General features: G+C 44.7%; 1 protein-coding gene across 1 annotated transcript in view; it reads left to right on the forward strand.

Moving 5' to 3' along the window:
* ACOXL (acyl-CoA oxidase like) overlaps positions 1–20141 on the forward strand; it is a 271420-nt gene that overhangs the window by 148618 nt on the left and 102661 nt on the right. The window contains exons 10-11 of the mRNA XM_038765552.1: positions 4477–4593; positions 9787–9940. Coding sequence (XP_038621480.1) covers positions 4477–4593; positions 9787–9940 — 271 coding nt within the window. The remainder of the gene's footprint in view (positions 1–4476; positions 4594–9786; positions 9941–20141) is intronic.

The following is a 20141-nucleotide window of genomic DNA, read 5'->3' on the forward strand; positions in this document are numbered from 1 at the left end:
CATTCTGTTGCATTGTGCTCTCCCAAATGCATAGTACAGTGCTCCTCACGGAGCACTCAAAAATTAATGTCGACTGATTGATTCTATTTGTGAATACTTTTATGTTGAGTCCACCATTTCGGTGTGAGCTTCTCTGGGGCAGAGTATCGTTGGAGGGAGGGAGTCCAGGTGAGAGGGAAGATGTGAGCACTTCTCACAACAGTGCTAAGTGCTTAGAACAGTGCTTGGCACATAGTAAGCGCTTAATAAATGCCATTATTATTATTATTATTATTATTATTATTATTATTAAAGGAAGAGAAAATGGAACCAGACACTTTTTTTTATAATGGCATTTACAAAACGCTTACTACGGGCCAGGCACTGTGCTAAGCGCTGTGGTACAAACAAGGTAATCAGGTTGGACTCAGGCCCTGTCCCACATGGGGCTCAGAGTCTTAATCCCCATTTTACATATGAGGGAACTGAGGCACAGAGAAGTGAAGTGAGTTGCCCAAGATTACCCAGCAGAAGAAGTGGTGGAGCAGGGATTAGAACCCGCATCCTTCTGGCTCTCTTGCCAGTGCTCTCGTCATTGTGGGGAGAAAATGTGGCAGAGCCAACAAAGTGAAAGAAATTGCCCATCACTCTTCAGTTCTACTTATCTCATTAGTACAGTGCTAAGCGCTTAGTACAGTGCTCTGCGTACAGTAAGCGCTCAATAAATACGATTGAATGAATTAGCCCGTGTTGACGAAATCTTATCATTGGTAGCACCATTTTCAGTCACTGAAATAAAACTTTCTCTCTCTAAATATATGTTTGTACATGGGACAAGGACTTTGTCCAACTTGATTACCTTGTATCTACCTCAGTGATTGGTATCTACCTCAATAGCGACTGATTGATTCTATTTGTGAATACTTTTATGTTGAGTCCACCATTTCTCAGTGCTTAGAACAGTGCTTGGCACATAGTAAGTGCTTAACAAATATATATATATATATGTATATATGTTTGTACATATTTATTACTTTATTTATTTTACTTGTACATATTTATTCTATTCATTTTATTTTGTTAACATGTTTTGTTTTGTTGTCTGTCTCCCCCTTCTAGTCTGTGAGCCCGCTGTTGGGTAGGGACCATCTCTATATGTTGCCAACTTGTACTTCCCAAGCGCTTAGTACAGTGCTCTGCACACAGTAAGCACTCAATAAATACGATTGAATGAATGAATGAATGCGTGTGTACGTGTGAAGACAACCCGCAAGAAGGATTTATTGTTTATTTTGTTATATTTTATATTATTATTTTTATGTACTATTTATCGTTATTTTAAGGTGGTAACATTCTTAATTTCCCCTCCCTTTTCCTTTGAGAAAGGGAAACTTGAGGGTAACAAAATTGAGAAGCAGAATGGCATAGTGGAAAGAGCCCGAGGTTGGGAGTTAGAAGGACCTAGGTTCTAATCCCGGCTCTACCATTTGTCTGCTTCATTTGTCTGCTTCGTGGCCTCTGGCAAGTCACTTCACTTCTCCGTGCTTCAGTTCCCTCATCTGTAAAATGTGGATTGAGACTGTTCGCCCCACGTTGGACAGGGACTGTGTCCAAGGGTGCTGGAGTACTGGATAGAACACAGGTCTTTGGAGTCAGAAGGTCATGGGTTCTGATCCCAGTTCTGCCACTTGTCTGCTGTGTGACCTTAGGCAAGTCATTTCACGTCTCTATGCCTCATTTACCTCATTTGCAAAATTAGGGATTGAGACTGTGAGCCCCTACGTGGGACAGAGACTGTGTCCCACCCAATTTACTTGTATCCACCCAGTGCTTAGAAAAGTGCTTGGCACGCAATAATAATAATAATTTTGGTTCTATCACTAAAACCTGCCGGTCTCACCTCCACAACATCACCAAGATCCGCCCTTTCATTTCCATCCAAACCGCTAGCCTGGGGGTTCAGTCTCTCATCCTATCCTGACTGGATTACTGCATCAGTCTCCTCTCTGATCTCCCATCCTCTTGTCTCTCCCCACTTCAGTCTATACTTCATGCTGCTGCCCGGATCATCTCTGTGCAGGAACGCTCTGGGCATGTTACTCCCCTCCTCAAAAATCTCCAGTGGCTGCCTGTCAACATACACAACAAGCAAAAACTCCTCACTCTCGGCTTCAAGGCTGTCCATCCCCTCGCCCCCTCCTACCTCACCTCCCTTCTCTCCTTCTCCAGCCCAACCCACACCCTCCGGTCCTCTGCCACCACTAACCTCCTCACTGTACCTCATTCTCGCCTGTCCCGCTCTCGACCCCGGGCCCACGTCCTCCCCCTGGCCTGGAATGCCCTCCCACCACACATCCGCCAAGCTAGCTCTCTTCCTCCCTTCAAAGTCCTACTGAGAGCTCACCTCCTCCAGGAGGCCTTCCCAGACTGAGCCTCCTTTTTCCTCTCCTCCTTCCCATCCCCCTCTGCCCTACCTCCTTCCCCTCCCCACAGCACCTGTATATATGTTTGCACAGATTTATTACTCTATTTATTTTACTTGTACATATTTACTATTCTATTTATTTTGTTAATGATGTGCATCTAGCTTTAATTCTATTTGTTCTGATGACTTGACACCTGTCCACATGTTTTGTTTTGTTGTCTGTCTCCCCCTTCTAGACTGTGAGCCTGTTGTTGGGTAGGGACCATCTCTATATGTTGCCAACTTGTACTTCCCAAGCACTTAGTACAGTGCTCTGCACACAGTAAGCGCTCAATAAATATGATTGAATGAATGAATGAATGAATATGATTGAATGAATGAATGAATGGTATTTGTTAAGCACTTAATATGTGCCAAGCACTGTTCTAAGAACTAGGGGAGATACAAGGTAATCAGGTTGTCCCACATGGGGCTCACAGTCTTAATCCCCATTTTCCAGATGAGGTAACAGAGGCACAGAGAAGTTAAATGACTTGCCCAAAGTCACACAGCGGCTAAGTGGCAGAGCCGAGATTAGAACTCATGACCTCTGACTCCCAAACCAGTGTTCTTTCCACTGAGCCACTTAGTAAGTGCTTAACAAATACCACAGTTATTATTATTATTATTAATAACCCGATTTGCTTGTATCCCACCCCAGTGCTTAGTACAGTGCCTGGCACATAGTAAGTGCTTAACAAATACCATAATAATTAATTAATTAATTAAATTAAGGTCTGACACAGTGTTTAAAAGGGCTGCTGGGAACCTGCAGAATTAAAGTCGTTTTATTTTTACCATCTAGGTGCTTGTGTTTGTAAAAATCTACAGGACCATATCAGTTCCAGGGTAAAGCAGATACCTAATCCACCCCGAGAAGACTTTCAGAGTTCCTCTACCCATCCCTAACTCAGTGAAAATGTCTATTGGCATTTGCCCATTAACAATCATGACCTACATTGATAACATATTTTTCACATATGGGATCCCAAATGCTTGTTGAAATGACTTTATTTGCCCCTGATAGAAGCGTAGCTATCAGCAGCTGCTTTCTAAACCTGCAGAAACGAGGCAATAATTTAAAAGAGGAAGGAAGATGGCGAGGAGGAACGATGAGATTTAGGATGGCCCGAAAATCATGACCTGAGCTTCAGTTTGACAGGAACTCCACGTTTGAAGTCTCTTTATTGGGATTGTCCTTTGGAAATATGTGCTAAGGATCCCCTATCGTCACATTAATTATGTCACAAGTTTATCTAAGCCAAGTAATTAATGATCGTAAGGCACAGCGAAACTACAAAATGCCATGTAAATGTTAAGTAGCAAAAATAACTTTTGGGGGTGAAATAGATATGCTACTTTCAGAAAAAAAAAGATGAAATGAAAAGTTTGGCTCTAAATGGATGAACCAAGAAAGTTTCTGTTGTGTTTTGAGAAGCTGGACAGTGGACATTTAAAAAAAAAAATCAAATCATGGATGACACTAGGACCTTCAGTTTCCAATCAGATTATCCATCAATGAGCACTGTACTGAGTGCTTGGGAGAGGACAGTACAAGAGAGTTGGTAGACACGTTCCCTGCCCACAACGAACTTGAGAAACAGCACGGCCGAGTGGATAGAGCCTGGGCCTGAGAGTCGGAAGGACCTGAGTTCTAATCCCCACTCTTCCACTTGTCTGCTGTGTGACCTTGGGCAAGTCATTTCATTTCTCTGTACTTTAGTTACCTCATCTGTAAAATGGGGATTAAGACTGTGAGCCCCATGTGGGACAGGGACTGTGTCCAACCCTATTTGCTTGTATTTGCCCCAGCAGTTAGTACAGTACAAAGCAAATAGTAAGGACTTAACACATACTACTATCATCGTCATTATTATTATTATTGTTATCATTATTATTATCATTATTATTATTATCCAAGCTACCCAAAAGCCAAAGCTGTCTTAGAAGGAGTCTGCGGGGCAAGTGAATTTGTTTCCAGGACAAGAGGTGACTTCTGTATGGAAGTCAGTGATTGTGTTTCTCCCTTTCAGTCGGAGACAGTTTGGGCCTAAGGCCAAGGAAGAAGTTAAGATCATTGAGCACCAAACACAACGTCTTCGACTGATGCCTCACCTAGCCACTGCATTAGCACTGATCTTCACCAGCAGGTAAGACCCTCAACCTTCTCCTCCAGTGAAATCTTTCCTGGGGACCATTAGTCGAAACAATCCACCAGTCAATCATTGGCCATCTTTGAGCACTTACTCTATGTATAGCACTGAACTAAGTGCTTGGGAAAAGACAATCCAAAATGGTGTAGTGGATAGAGCATAGGCCCGGTACTAAGGTCATGGGTTCTTTTCCTGGCTCTGCCACTTGTCTGCTGCACTTTGCTTCTCTATGCCTCAGTTCCCTCACCTGTAAAACGAGAATTGAGACTGTGAACCCCAAGGGGGACAGGGACTGTGTCCGACGCAATTTGCTTGTATTCATTCATTCATTCATTCATTCAATCAATTGTATTTATTGAGCGCTCACTCTGTGCAGAGCACTGTACTAAGCGCTTGGGAAGTACAAGTCGGCAACATATAGAGTTGATCCCTACCCAACAATGGGCTCACAGTCTAGAAGGGGGAGACAGACAACAAAACAAAGCATGTGGACAGGTGTCAAGTCATCAGAACAAATAGAATTAAAGCTAAATGCACATCATTAACAAAATAAATAGAATAGTAAATCTGTACAAGCAAAATAGAGTAGTAAATCTGTACAAACATATATACAGGTGTTGTGGGGAGGGGAAGGAGGTAGGGCAGCGGGGATGGGGACGAGGAGAGGAAAAAGGGGGCTCAGTCTGGGAAGGCCTCTTGGAGGTGAGCTCTCAGTAGAGCTTTGAAGGGAGGAAGAGAGCTAGTTTGGTGGATGTGTGGAGGGAGGGCATTCCAGGCCACGGGGAGGACATGGGCCGGGGGTCAACAGCAGGACAGGTGAGAACGAGGCACGGTGAGGAGGTGAGCAGCGGCAGTGGAGCGGAGGGTGCGGGCTGGGCTGGAGAAGGAGAGAAGGGAGGTGAGGTAGGAGGGGGCGAGGGGATGGACAGCCTAGAAGCTGAGAGTGAGGAGTTTTTGCTTGGTGCCTTTTGCTTGCTTGTTTTTGCTTGCTTGTATCCACCCTAGCACTTAGTACAGTGCCTGGCACATAGTAAGTGCTTAACAAATACCAGTTATTACTATTATTAGTTGTAGCCACAATCCCTCCCCTCAAGGAGCCGTCAGTGTACCGGATAAAGGAGACATTAAAATACATTACAGATAGGGGAAATAATAGAGTATAAAGATATCTAAAGTATATATATAAAGATATGTAAAGTATAAAGTCAAAGTATAAAAATAAGGGCTGTGGGGTTTGGGTGAGGATCACAGTGTTTAAAGCATACATAGCCAAGTCCATAGTCAATGAAGAAGAGAAGGGCAGGTAGGTGAAATGAGGACGTAATTATGGAAGGCCTCTTGGAGAAGGTGTGTTTTTTTAGGATGGTTTTGAAGGTAGGAAGAGTGATGGACTGTCAGTTGCGAAGGGGGAGGGAGGATATGGTGCACATAGTAAGCGCTCAATAAATATGATTGATTGATTGATTGATTGATATGGGGAAGGGTCAGGGATGAGATAGATGAGATCGAGATACAGTGAGTAGTTTGACCTTAGAGCAGTGAATTGTGCGGGTTTGGTCATACAAGATAAGGAAGGAGGGGGTGAGCTGATTGAGGACTTTAAAGCCGATGGCGAGGAGTTTCTATTCGATGCGGAGGTGGATGGGCCACCACTGGAGGTTCTTGAAGAGTGGGGAGACGTGGACTGAACAGATTTTCCTCTAGACTGTAAGCTCGCTGTGGGCAGGGAACGTGACCACCGACTCCATTAAATTGTATCTCCCAAGCGCTTAGTACAGTGCTCTGCACACAGTAAGTGCTCAGGGAATACCACTGATTGATGGATTGAGTTTTCAGAAAAATGACCCAGGCAGCAGGGTAGATTGGAGCAGGGAGATGCAGAAGACAGGGAGGTCAGCGAGGAGGCTGATGCAGGAATACATGAACGTGAATCTGGGGCTGGGAAAGAGGCAGGAGCAGCTTCTAAATCTAGGAGTTGTGAAGGACCCACAGAATCTTTGAGTGGGTCTACCCCTGAAATTGCCACCAGCGTTAGATCTTTTGGACTAAGAAATAGTGTGCAAAATAAGTTAAATGAAATTCACAGACGTGCCTCATTTTAGCTCATAGGCTGTCCCACTTCCCCTCTCACCGTAACGTTTATCAAAGCTCAGTTCCTTTGAATCCCATCCACCCTCTGGGCAGTGACTTTTTTTTTTTAAATGGTATTTGGTAAGCGCTTACTATGCAACAGGCACTGTACTAGTTGCTGGGGTAGATACAAGCTAATCAGATTGGAAACAGTCCATGTCCCTCATGGGGCTTGCAGTCTTAATCCCCATTTTTCAGGTGAGGTAACCGAGGTACAGGGAAGTCAAGTGACTTGTCCACGGACAAGTGGAAAGAGGAAATGGAAAGAGTATAGAGTTTTCCATGATGCCATTCTCTCTCTTTCTCTCTCTCTTCCTCCTCCCCTCCTCCCACTCCCTACCCTGGAGCTTGTCTGAACGTTGACTTCCCTGTTAACTCAGGCGAGGATTACCACACGGAAATTTTTCCTTGTAACCTGAGAAACAAACAGAAAAATGTGCATGAAACAGGATTGTGAGGTGACTCCAGAAAGGAGGAAAGTTTCCATGAAAGCTGGTGATCCTTTCCCGTCCGTTGGCTGAAGATTTGAAAGGAAGCTGAGAAAGGAAGCAGCAGGGGTCTGGCTAGGTTGTGGAATGCCACAGGACTCTGACCAAGCTAAAAAATATTCCAGACCAGCTGTGGAAGTGACGGGGGCATTCAGGTGCAGCGTGCTGCGGGGCGGTCTCTCGGAGAGCAACAATTTCAGAATCTGAAATGACCGTTTTCAGGGATTCGAAATTAGCCGGTCGGTCTAGCAGCGTAGAGGAAAAGGGTATATCTACTGTTATCATCCTCTTTTCGACACCTCTATTTTTCTTTCTTTTTCTTCTTTTGGTATTTCCCTTGGGTTTCTTTCTTTTGTGAGGAAGCGGACAATTTCGGAATTTGAAATGACTATTTTCAGAGTCTAGTTGTGGAGAGGTTCAGTGGTATAGCTACTGCTGTTGGGTTCTTTTTTGGCTAATTTTGTTTTGTTTTTCTTTCATTTTTGTCTTTTGGTATTTCAATCAATCAATCAAGGGTATTTATTGAGCATTTATTGAGCATTCCGCACATCTGCCAAGCTTGCTCTCTTCCTCCCTTCAAAGCCCTACTGAGAGCTCACCTCCTCCAGGAGGCCTTCCCAGACTGAGCCCCTTTTTTCCTCTCCTCCTCCCCATCCCCCCACCCTACCTCCTTCCCCTCTCCACAGCACCTGTATATATGTTTGTACAGATTTATTACTCTATTTATTTACTTGTACATATTTACTATTCTATTTATTTTGTTAATGATGTGCATCTAGCTTTACTTTTATTTATTCTGATGACTTGACACTTGTCCACATGTTTTGTTTTGTTGTCTTGTCTCCCCCTCATAGACTGTGAGCCCCTTGTTGGGTAGGGACCGTCTCTATACGTTGCCAACTTGTACTTCCCAAGCGCTTAGTACAGTGCTCTGCACACAGTAAGTGCTCAATAAATATGATTGAATGAATGAATTTACTATGTACAGAGCTCTGAACTCAATGCTTGGGAGAGTACAATACAATGAAATTAGCAGATATGGCCCCTGATCATAAAAAACTTACAGTCTAGAGGTTGTGTTTCCTTCTTTTGCGAGGAAGGGGACAATTTCAGAATTTGAAATGACCATTTTCAAAGATCTCAATTAGCTGGTCAGTCTAGCTGTGTAGAGGACAAGGGTATATCTATTGCTGTTATTCTTTTTTTGGCCATCCTTGTTTTTTTACCTTCTTTTTTGTCTTTGGTATTTCAATCAATCAATCAATCAATTAATTGTATTCATTGAGCACTTACTATGTGCAGAGCACTGTATTAAACACTTGGGATAATACAATACAACAGCGTTAGCAGACAAGTTCCCTACACATAAGAGTTTATAGTCTAGAGGTTACATTTCCTTCTTTTGCGAGGAAGTGGATAATTTCAGAATTTGAAATGACCATTTTCAGAGGATCTAAATTAGCTGATATCTCTAGTTGTGCAGAGGATAAGCATATTATTGCTGTAGTGGTAATTTTTTTTTTTTTGGCCACCTCTTTTTTCTTTCTTCCTTTATTCTGTTCTTCCTTTCTTTCCTCCTTTCTTTCTTCCTTTCTTTCTTCCCTCCTTTCTTTCTTCCCTCCTTTCTTTCTTCCCTCCTTTCTTTCTTCCTTCCTTTCTTTCTTTCTTTCTTTCTTCCCTCCTTTCTTTCTTTCTTTCTTCCTTCCTTTCTTTCTTGCTCTCTTGCTTTCTTGCTTTCTTTCTCTTTCTTGCTTTCTTTCTCTTTCTTGCTTTCTTTCCTTCTTTCTTTCCTTTCTTTCTTTCTTGCTTTCTTGCTTTCTTTCTTGCTTTCTTTCTTTCCTTCCTTCCTTCTTTTTTTCTTTCTTTCCTCCTCTTTGTGATGGCAACTCAAGGAAAGAGGCCATTGTGGATAATAACAATAATAATATTAATAATAATGGTACTTGTTAAGTGCTTACTGTGTGCCAAGCACTGTTTTATGTGCTGAGGTAGATACAAGTGAATCAGATTGGACAAAGTCCCTGTCTCACATGGGGCTCACATTCTTAATCCCCATGTTTTACAGATGAGATAACTGAGGCCCAGAGAGGTTAAGTGACCTGCCCAAGATCACACAGCAGACATGTGGCAGAGCCAGAATTAGAACCCAGGTCCTTCTGAGTCCTAAGTGGGCTCTATCCTCTAAGCCATGCTGCTTCTCAAGCAGTTGGGAGCAGCCAACCCACTGTGGGTGAAAGGGTGATCAGTTAATCAGGACTATTTATTGAGTGGTTACAGTATGTGGAACACTGTACTAAGCAGTGATGGGAAAATACAAGGAATTGAAGCAGGGATTTGAGAAGAAGGATTTATCCTGAAAACCAGCCCCGGGAGGAGATGATCGGTGGAAGTCACTTGCAGGATGTTAGTCAGAGGCGCAGAGCACCAAATTAAAGAGTGTGTCAAGACTTTGGTTATGACCGAGAGCAGATTTGACTTTGTGGTTTACCTCAAACACATAAATGCCTCTGTAGTTCATCAGTTTCACCCAGCGCTGTCTTACACTATCTTTCTGCAAATTTTTATCTTTTAGATATGCCGGCAGTTTATTGGATGAGGATCTCTTTCAAGAGAAAGACCTTGGAAACAGCCAGACTTTACAAGGCCTAGTAGCGGGTTTGAAAGCATACAGTACCTGGGGAAACATAGCCTGTTTACAAGACTGTAGGGAGTGCACTGGAGGGATGGTGAGTAGAAGCAAAGTCACAGACGATTCCCTAAAGCATCAACAGTTGCTCACTTGGCCATTTTTTATATCATATTGGTTAAGCACATAATAATAATAATAATAATAATAGCATTTATTAAGCACTTACTATGTGCAAAACACTGTTCTAAGCGCTGGGGAGGATACAAGGTGATCAGATTGTCGCACGTGGGGCACACAGTCTTCACCCCCATTTTACAGATGAGGTAACTGAGGCACAGAGAAGTGAACTGACTTGCCCAAAGTCACACAGCTGACAATTGGTGGAGCCGGGATTTGAACCCATGACCTCTGACTCCCAAGCCCGTGCTCCTTCGACTGAGCCATGCTGCTTCTTACTATGTGCCAGCCACTGTACTAAGCACTGGGGTAGATACAAGCTCATCAGGTTGGACACATTCCCTGTCCCGCGTGGGGCTTACAGTCTTAATCCGCATTTTGCCGATGAGGAAACTGAGGCCCAGAGAAGAGAAATGACCTGCCCTAGGAGGAGGAGCCGGGTTTAGGACCTAGGTCCTCTGAGTCCCAGGCCTGTGCTCTTTCCACTAGGCCATCCTGCTTCTCTAACAGGAGGAAGCACATAAGGCTGTGTCAGGCAATCTGGGTTCTTCTCCCGGCCTGCTGTATGGTAGGGATCAAATGGAAAGTCTTAAACTGTTGGCTTTAAAGCTGTTAATCGGCTCTTCCTCTCCTACCTCACCTCACCGATATCCTATTCCAGTCCAGCCCGCACCCTCTACTCCTCTAGCTCCAGCCTGCTCACTGCATCCTGACCTTATATCTATCTCACCGCCGACCCTTTCCCATGTCATCATCAATCGTATTTATTGAGCGCTTACTATGTGCAGAGCACTGTACTAAGCGCTCATGTCCTCCCTATGGCTTGGAACTCCCTCTGCCTTCACGTCCGACAGACCACCACTCTCCCCTCCTTCAAAGCCTTACTAAAATCATATCACCTCCAAGAAGGCTTCCCCGATTAAACACTCTTATCCTCGACTCTCTCCCTTCTGTGTCAGCTATTCATCTGGAACTGTAGCCTTTAAGTACTCGAAATGCATCCCACCCTCAGCCCCATGGCACTTATATGCATATCTGTAATTTATTTATTTATATTGTCTGTCTTCTCCTCTAGACTGTAAGCTCCTTGTGGGACGGGGAGCATGTCTACCAACTCTGTTGCCTGTACTCTGGGAAGGAGCGTGGGAAGCAGCGTGGCTCAGTGGAAAGAGCCCGGGCTTTGGAGTCAGAGTTCATGGGTTCAAATCCCGGCTCCTCCAATTGTCAGCTGTGTGACTTTGGGCAAGTCACTTAACTTCTCTTTGCCTGAGTTACCTCGTCTGTAAAATGGGGATTAAGACTGTGAGCCCCCTGTGGGACAACCTGATCACTTTGTACCCTCCCCAGGGCTTAGAACAGTGCTTTGCACATAGTAAGTGCTTAATAAATGCCATTATTATTATTATTATTACTCTCCCAAGTCCTTAGTATGGTCTCCCCAGGGCTTAGAACAGTGCTTTGCACATAGTAAGCACTTAATAAATGCCCTCATTATTATTATTATTATTGTTACGCTCCCAAGTCCTTAGTACGGTCAATCAGTCAATCGTATTTACTGAGTACTGTACTAAGCGCTTGGGAGAGTACAATACAACAATAAACAGACACATTCCCTGCCCACAGCAAGCTTACAGTCTAATAATATAACATAATTCAGTCTAATAACAGTGATAATTATTATTGTGGGGGGAGACACATGTTAATATAAATAATTACAGCTATGTACATAAGTGCTGTGTGGCTGGGAAGGGGGTGAAGAAAGGGAGAAAGCCAGGGTGATTCAGAAGGGAGTGGGAAAAGAGGACAGCGAGTCTTAGACAGGGAAGACCTTCGGGAGGAGATATGCCCTCAGTAAGGCTTTAAAAACGGGGGCGAGTAATCGTCTGTCGGATTTGAGGAGGGAGGGCTTTCCAGGACAGAGGCAGGACGTGGGCCAGGGATCGGCAGAGAGAGAGGCGAGATGGAGGCGCAGGGAGAAGGTTAGCATGAGAGGAGTGAAGTGTGTGGCCTGGGTCGTAGTAGGAGAGTAGCGAGGTGAGGTAGGAGAGGGTGAGGTGATCGAGTGCTTTAAAGCCGATGGTGAGGAGTTTTTGTTTGATGTTGGAGGTGGATGGGCAACCACTGGAGTTTCCTGAGGAATGGGGAGACATGTCTTGAGTGTTTTTGTACAGAAATGATTTAGTCAGCAGAATGAAGTGTGGACTGCAATAGGGAGAGACAGGAGGCTGGGAGGTAAGGAAGGAGGCTGATGCAACAATCCAGGTGGGATAGGATGAGTGAGTGGATTAATGTGGTAGCAGTTTGGATGGAGAGAAAAGTGGATTTTAGGGATGTTGTGGAGGTGGGACCGACAGGATTTAGTAATGGATTGAGTATGATTGAGTAGAGAAGCAGCGTGGCTCAGTGGAAAGATTATGTTGCCAATTTGTACTTCCCAAGCGCTTAGGACAGTGCTCTGCACATAGTAAGTGCTCAATAAATACGATTGATGATGATCACGGGCTTTGGAGCTAGAGGTCATGGGTTCGAATCCTGGCTCCACCACATGTCTGCTGTGTGACCTTGGGCAAGTCACTTAACTTCTCTGGGCCTCAGTTCCCTCATCTGTAAAATGGGGATTAAGACTGTGAGCCCCACGTGGGACAACCTGATCACCTTGCATCCCCCCAGCGCTTAGAACAGTGCTTTGCACATAGTAAGCGCTTAACAAATGCCATTATTATTATTATGATGATGATGATGATGGTTGAATGAGAGAGAGAAATCAAGGATAATACCCAGAATATGGGCTTGTGAGACAGGAAGGATGATGGTGATGGGAAAGTCAAGGGAAGGACAGGCTTTGGGTGGAAAGATAATGAGTTCTGTTTTGGACATGTCAAGCTTGAGGTGATAGGAGAACATCCAAGTAGAGATGTCTTGAAGGCAGGAGGAGATGTGAGACTGGATTTGGGTGTCATCCGCATAGAGTTGGTAGGTGAAGCCATGGGAGCTAATGAGTTCTCCAAGGAAGTGGGTGTAAATGGAGAATAGAAGGGGACCCAGATTTGAACCTTGAGGGATCCCCATAGTTAGGAGGTTGGAGGCAGAGGAGGAGCCCATGAAGAATCCCCTCGCCCCCTCCTACCTCACCTCCCTTCTCTCCTTCTCCAGCCCAGCCCGCACCCTCCGCTCCTCTGCCGCTAATCTCCTCACTGGGCCTCATTCTCACCTATCCCACTGTCGACCCCCGGCCCATGTCCTCCCCCTGGCCTGGAATGCCTTCCCTCCGCACATCCGCCAAGCTAGCTCTCTTCCTCCTTTCAAAGCCCTACTGAGAGCTCACCTCCTCCAGGAGACCTTCCCTGACTGAGCCCCCTCTTTCCTCTCCTCCTCCCACCCTACCTCCTTCCCCTCTCCACAGCACCTGTTTGTGCAGATTTATTACTGTATTTATTTTACTTGTACATATTTACTATTATACTTATTCTATTTTGTTCATATGTTTTGTTTTGTTGTCTGCCTCCCCCTTCTAGACTGTAAGCCCACTGTTGGGTAGGGACTGTCTCTATATTTTGCCAACTTGTACTTCCCAAGCACTTAGTACAGTGCTCTGCACATAGTAAGCTCTCAACAAATATGATTGAATGAATGAATGAATGAATGAGAATGAGTGGCCAGAGAGATAAGAGGAGAACCAGGAGAGAACAGTGTCAGTGAAGGCACGGTTGGATATATTTCCAGGAGAAGTGGGTGGTCAACAGTGTCAAAGGCAGCTGAGAGGTAGAAGAGGATTAGGATGGAGTAGAGGCCATTGAATTTTTACCTCAGTTCCCTCATCTGTAAAATGGGGATTAAGACTGTGAGCCCCATATGGGACGTGGACTGTGTCCAACCTGATTATCTTGTATCTACCCCAGTGCTTAGTAGTGTACTTGGCATATACAAAGTGCTCAACAAATACCATTTTTTTTAAAAAAAGGAGCTTACAGTCTAGTGGGAGAGACAGATCTTAAAGTAAATTGTGGATGGGGAAGTGGCAGAAGAAAAAGTATGTTCATAAGTGCTTTGGAGCTGAGATGTGCTCAAGGGTATAGGCCATGAAGAGAGTAGGGCAGGTGAGGGAAATGAAAGATTAGTTTGAGAAGGCCTCTTGGAGGAGATGTGCTTTAATAAGGCTTTGAAAATGGTGAGAGTGATCGTCTGTTGGGTATGAAGGGTGACGAGGAGGGAGCTCCAGGCCGGAGGCAGGACGTGGGCAAGGGGTTGGCGGCGAGATAGAAGAGATCGAGGTACAGCGTGCAGGTTGGCGTTAGAGAAGCCAAGTGTGCAGGCTGGGTTGTGGTTGTAGTACATCAGCGAGGGGAGGTAGGAGGGGCACAGTTGAAAAAACGCCTTAAAGCCAACGGTTAGGAGTTTCCATTTGACTCCACGGTGTCTCTCTGTATTGTTCGACTCTACGGTCTCCTTCTGTACTCACCTTCGAACGACGTGAAACCGCAAAGTGTATTCAACGAAACAAAGCCACTCAGTCTTTTCCGGTGGGTGGGGTGGGGGGGAGGCTGGGATGGGGCAAACGGCAAGTGAGGGGATGAGACTTCGGCTGCAGGCAACCAAATAGACAGCAGATAACAGGGGCTGGGGGCGGAGAAAGAACCACCGCCACCACCATCGCTGCAACTGTTGGCTTTCCACCCAAAGCAGCAAGTCATTGTGGGACGTGGGGACATGGGCCGGGTCCAACCCGATATGCTTGTATCTATTCCAGCGCTTAGAACAGTGCCTGGCACATAGTAAGCACCCAACAAATAGCATTAAAATAAAAAAAAAGTAGGCAAAACCATGGGCAATACATCCATGAAGGTCAAGGAGCTGCTGTCCCCAACGGCTGACGGTGTGGAGAGCAAAGCTATGTCTAATAATAATACTAACGATAATTGTGGTGTTTGTGAAGTGCTCACTATGTGCCAAGCACTGTACTAAGCACTGGGTGGATACAAATTAATCAGATCGCACAGTCTCTGTCTCACGGATGGCTCACAGTCTAGGAAGGAGGGAGGAGAAGTTTTGAGTCTTCATTTTATAGATGAGGCAACTGAGGCACAGAGAAGTTGTCTCTCAGTTTATTGAGTGCTCACTGTATGCCGAGCACTGTACTAAGCACCTGGGAGAGTACAATAGAACAGAGTTGGCAAGTACATTCCCTGCTCACAAGGAGCTTACAGTCTATTGCCCTTTCCCAAGTGCTTAGTACAATGCTCTGCACACAGTAAGCTCTCAATAAATATGTTTGATTTCCCCTCCCCTTGAATTTTCACTGATGGTAGATTATAAAGATGCCCCCATTTTAGGCAATCTAAGTTGCCCTCTTTACTACTTCCTGGGGCTTGTGAAACTCCATATTTACTCATGACCTGGTAGAAGGAGCAGGGGCCTGAGAGTCAGATCTGGGTTCTCATCCTGACTCTGTCCATTACTCGTAGCGTAGCCTTGGGCAAGTCCCTTCACTTCTCTGTGCCTCAGTTTCCTCATCTGCAAAATGGGGATGAAATACCAGTTCTCCCTCCTACTTAGACTGCGAACCCCATGGGGGAAAGGGACTGTGTCCAACCTGATTTAACTTGTATCTATCACAATGTTAGAAAAGCACTTACCAAATACCATAATTATTATGAATTATTAAACCGCAGCTAGTCCTTATGAGCTCCTTTTTCTTTATGGTATTTGTTAAGTGCTCACTATGTGCCAGGCGCTGTACTAAGCACTGGGGTAGATACAAGCTAATCAGCCTGGATATCTTAACACCCCCTATTTTACAGATGAGAGAACTGAGGCCCAGAGAAGTGAAGAGACTTGCCCGAGGTCACGCAGCTGACGAGTGGCAGAGCCAGGATTAGAACCCAGGTCCTTCTGACTCTCAAGCGCACGCTCTATCCATTAGGCCGCACGGCTTCTCTCCTCCATTCTAATGGGCCCTAACTCTTTAAGTGATTCAGGGCAGAAATCCCAAGGCAGTAAAAATAGTCCGCAATCCCTGATAAAAGAAAAATTGCTCAAGTGGCTGCAAGTGGAGTTCATTTGGCAGACGTTCTCCTGGAAAGACCGCAGCGAAATTTCCCAAGGTTCAAACGAGGTGTTCATAAATCGCATCAGCAGAGAAGCCCTCCAGACAGCTGAAGGCCTAACCGAACAGAACAGTTCCAGGTCTGGGCTGAATCTGACAAATTTCTGTCTACTGAAGTCCGTGCTGTTTATCCTCCTCTCTCCCGAAAAGACTCATCAGGACAACTCCCTCCCATCCTGATATTAGTGGCTACTCCCCTCATGTCTGCCGTTTTTTCTGCGCTGCTTTTGGAAAGCACGTTTTGCCACTAGTAGACTTGACCTTGTTTGATTTAAGAGTGTTTTGATTTGGGTCAATAAGCTGGAATGAAAAAGGAAAAGCATTTCAGGCTGTGTCTGCTTAACACATGTATTAGTCTTTTATACTGGACCAGTGGTGAAGAAAATTAAAGCTCTTCTTTATTCTCTTTTTTAAAAATCGTACTTGTTAAGCACTTATAATGTGTCAGGCACCGTGAAGCACTGAGAAGATACAAGCTAAGCACACTGGGGTCCGTCCATGTCCCACAAGGAGCTCACAGTCTTAATCCCCATTTTACAGATGAGATAACTGAGGCACAGAGAAGTGAAATGACTTGCCCAAGGTCACACAGCAGACAAGCGGCAGAGCTGGGTTTAGAACCCGGGTCCTCTTACTCCTAGGCCCGTGCTCTATCCACTAGGCCATGCAGTGGCTCCTAAGCCTCAGTGCTCAGTGGAGAATCAACTTATCCTACATAACGTCACCAGGAAGACAGGACTGGCTTCAGAAATCTGATCAATCAATCAATCAATCAATCGTATTTATTGAGCGCTTACTGTGTGCAGAGCACTGTACTAAGCGCTTGGGAAGTACAAGTTGGCAACATATCAGTGATCCCCTGATCACTCGGGGACGGCTCCCTCATGTGACTTGATGAGTTCATTGGTGTGCCATGTGGCATAATAATAATAATAATAATAATAATAATAATAATAATAATAATAATAATAATAATAATAATAATAGCATTTATTTAGCGCTTACTACATGCAAACCACTGTTCTAAGCACTGGGTAGGTTACAGGGTGATCAGATTGTCCCACGGGGGGTTCACAGTCTTCATCCCTATTTTACAGATGAGGGAACTGAGGCCCAGAGACGTGAAATGACTTGCCCAAAGTCACACAGCTGACAATTGGCAAAGCTGGGATTTGAACCCACAACCTCTGACTCCAAAGCCCATGCTCTTTCCACTGAGCCACGCTGCTTCTCTAAGCTTCTCATCAGAGGAGCAGCATGGTTTAGCGGAAAGACCCCAGGCTTGGGAGTCAGAAGTCATGGGTTCTAATCCTGGCTCTGCCGCTTGTTCGCTGTTGTGACTTTGGGCAAGTCACTTCACTTCTCTGGGCCTCAGTTACCTCATGTGGAAAATGGGGATTAAGACTGTGATCCTCACGTGGGACAACCTGATTACCTTGTATCTACCCCAGTGCTTAGAACAGTGCTTGGCACATAGTAAGCGCTTAACAAATACAATCATTATTATTATCATCACACAGCACCACTCACACTGCATGTCTCCGGATTCCGAGATAGTCAACTGGAACCACTGGATTTCAGTGTGCAGTGCCAGTCTGTCCGCAGCAATTTGTCTCATAGTTTTCAGCTGAGATTTAGCATTGTCCAAGGCCATGCTTGAGTTCCTCCTTAAAATGTGTCCTCTGTCCTCCTCATTTGGAGCTTCCCAGTTTTAATTCAGTGTGGTTTCCTCCTTAAATATCCCCCCCGAACCATTGTGTTGAGGTGAACATAGATCCAAAGCCAGGAGACTGACTCGTTTGGGATCCTGTCCATAATCAAATTGATCTTCCCTAACAACCTGAAGGTAGTTTGCCATCCTATACCAAGGAAACCCTATCTGAAACCAATGACTTTCATCCCAGATAGGAGTGAGAAGTGAGATAGAAGTGACAAGCAGCATGGTCTAGGGAAAAGAGCATGAGTCTGGGAGTCAGAAAGACCTGGGTTCTAATCCTGGCTCCGACACATGTGAGTCGGGTGACCTTGAGCAAGTCACTTCACATCTCTGGACCTCAGTTACCTCAGCTGTAAAATGGGGATTGAGACTGTGAGCCCCATGTGGGACAACCTGATTAACTTATATCTACCCCAGCGCTTAGTACAGGGCCTGGCACATAGTAAGCATTTACCAAATACTATAAAAAATGGCTTTTATTGAGTTCTAATCTCTCTGTCTCTCTTATGAATCAACGCTTTGTTATGGCAGTAGAGCTTGCATGCGTGGCTTAATGGAAAGAGCACGGTCTTGGGAATCAGAGGTTGTGGATTCTAATCCTGGCTCTGCTATTTGTCAGCCGTGTGACCTTGGGCAAGTCATTTAACTTCTCTGAGCCTCAGTTACCTCATCTATAATATGGGGATGAAGACTGTGAGCCCCACATGGAACAACCTGCTTACCCTTTATCTACCCCAGCGCTTAGAACAATGATTGGCACATAGTAAGCGCTTAACAAATACCAACATTATTATTATTATGCTTGTGTAGAGCTATGCCATTGAGAGATAGTCTCTCACCAGAGCTACCCTTAATGGAAAGATCTAAGCTGAAGCATCAGACCAAGCTGATTCCCCTGTGCTGGGCAGCAGCAGCATGGTAATGAGTCGAAGGCCGATAATCAAGTGATCAAAATCTTGATCAAAGACAACGGTAGAGACTTAAGTTTTTACTTCATGGAAGAAGGCAGTGGTAAACCACTTCCATTTTTTTTTTAACAAAGAAAAGTCTTTGGATATGTATATCAGAACATCTCCACATACAGCAGAAGATCAGACGATCTGGAGAAAATATGTCCATATAGTCGCTATGGATCGGAAATGACTCAATGGCATTTGATGATGAATCCCTCTGTAAACATCGATAGGTGGTGTGGGATGGAACCACCATCAGGAAGGGTTTGGAGAGCAGCCAATCAACTAGGTTCAAGACTGAGTGGCTGATCTTTCCAGAGTCAATCAATTGATATTTATTGAGCCCTTCCTATGTGCAGAGCCCTGTACCAAGCTCTTAGAAAAATCCAATACCACAGAATCAGTGGACATGCTCCTGCCAACATCGAGCTTACAGTCCAGAGGGAGAAAGGGACATTTATATACATAATTTATGATATTCATTCATTCAGTCATATTTGTTGAGCGCTTCCTGTGTGCAGAGCACTGTACTAAGCGCTTATATAATTTAAGTGCTTTGGGGTTAGGGCGAATATCAAATTCCCAAAAGTCACAGATCCAAGTGCATAGACGAAGCAGAAAGGAGAGAGCACCTGGGAAAAGAGGGCTTAACTGGGGAAGCCCTCTTGGAAGAGATCTGACCTTAATAATAATAGTAGTAAAACTAATAGTATTTGTTAAGTGCTTATGCCAGTCACTGTACTAAGCACTGGGATGGATACAAGCAAATGGAGTTGGATAAAGTCCGTGCCCTATGTGGGGCTCACAACCACAGCCCACATTTTGCAAATAAAGTAACTGAGGCCCAGAGAAGTGAAGTGACTTGCCCAAGGTCACAGAGCAGACAAGTGGCAGAGCAAAGATTAGGTCTTTCTGGCTCCCAGGCCCATTCTCTATCCACAGGGCATACTGCTTCTCAGTTCTAAAAGTGCTAAATTTTTAGAAAATTCTTAAACCATCTCTGCTGTTCACCTTAGACTAATAATGTTTGTACATATTTATTACTCTATTTATTTATTTATTTTACTTGTACATATCTATTCTATTTATTTCATTTTGTTAATATGTTTGGTTTTGTTCTCTGTCTCCCCCTTCTAGACTGTGAGCCCACTGTTGGGTAGGGACTGTCTCTATATGTTGTCAACTTGTACTTCCCAAGCGCTTAGTACAGTGCTCTGCACACAGTAAGTGCTCAATAAATACGATTGATTGATTGATTGATTAGCAAGAAAATGGTGTGATTCCCCTTACTCCTGGTGAGCAGCCCTTTCTCTGATTCCCCTTTCACTGGCAGGGAGCGTTTCCTCCC

This window comes from Tachyglossus aculeatus, chromosome 23 (genome assembly GCF_015852505.1).
Source record: "Tachyglossus aculeatus isolate mTacAcu1 chromosome 23, mTacAcu1.pri, whole genome shotgun sequence".
Lineage (NCBI taxonomy): Eukaryota > Metazoa > Chordata > Mammalia > Monotremata > Tachyglossidae > Tachyglossus > Tachyglossus aculeatus.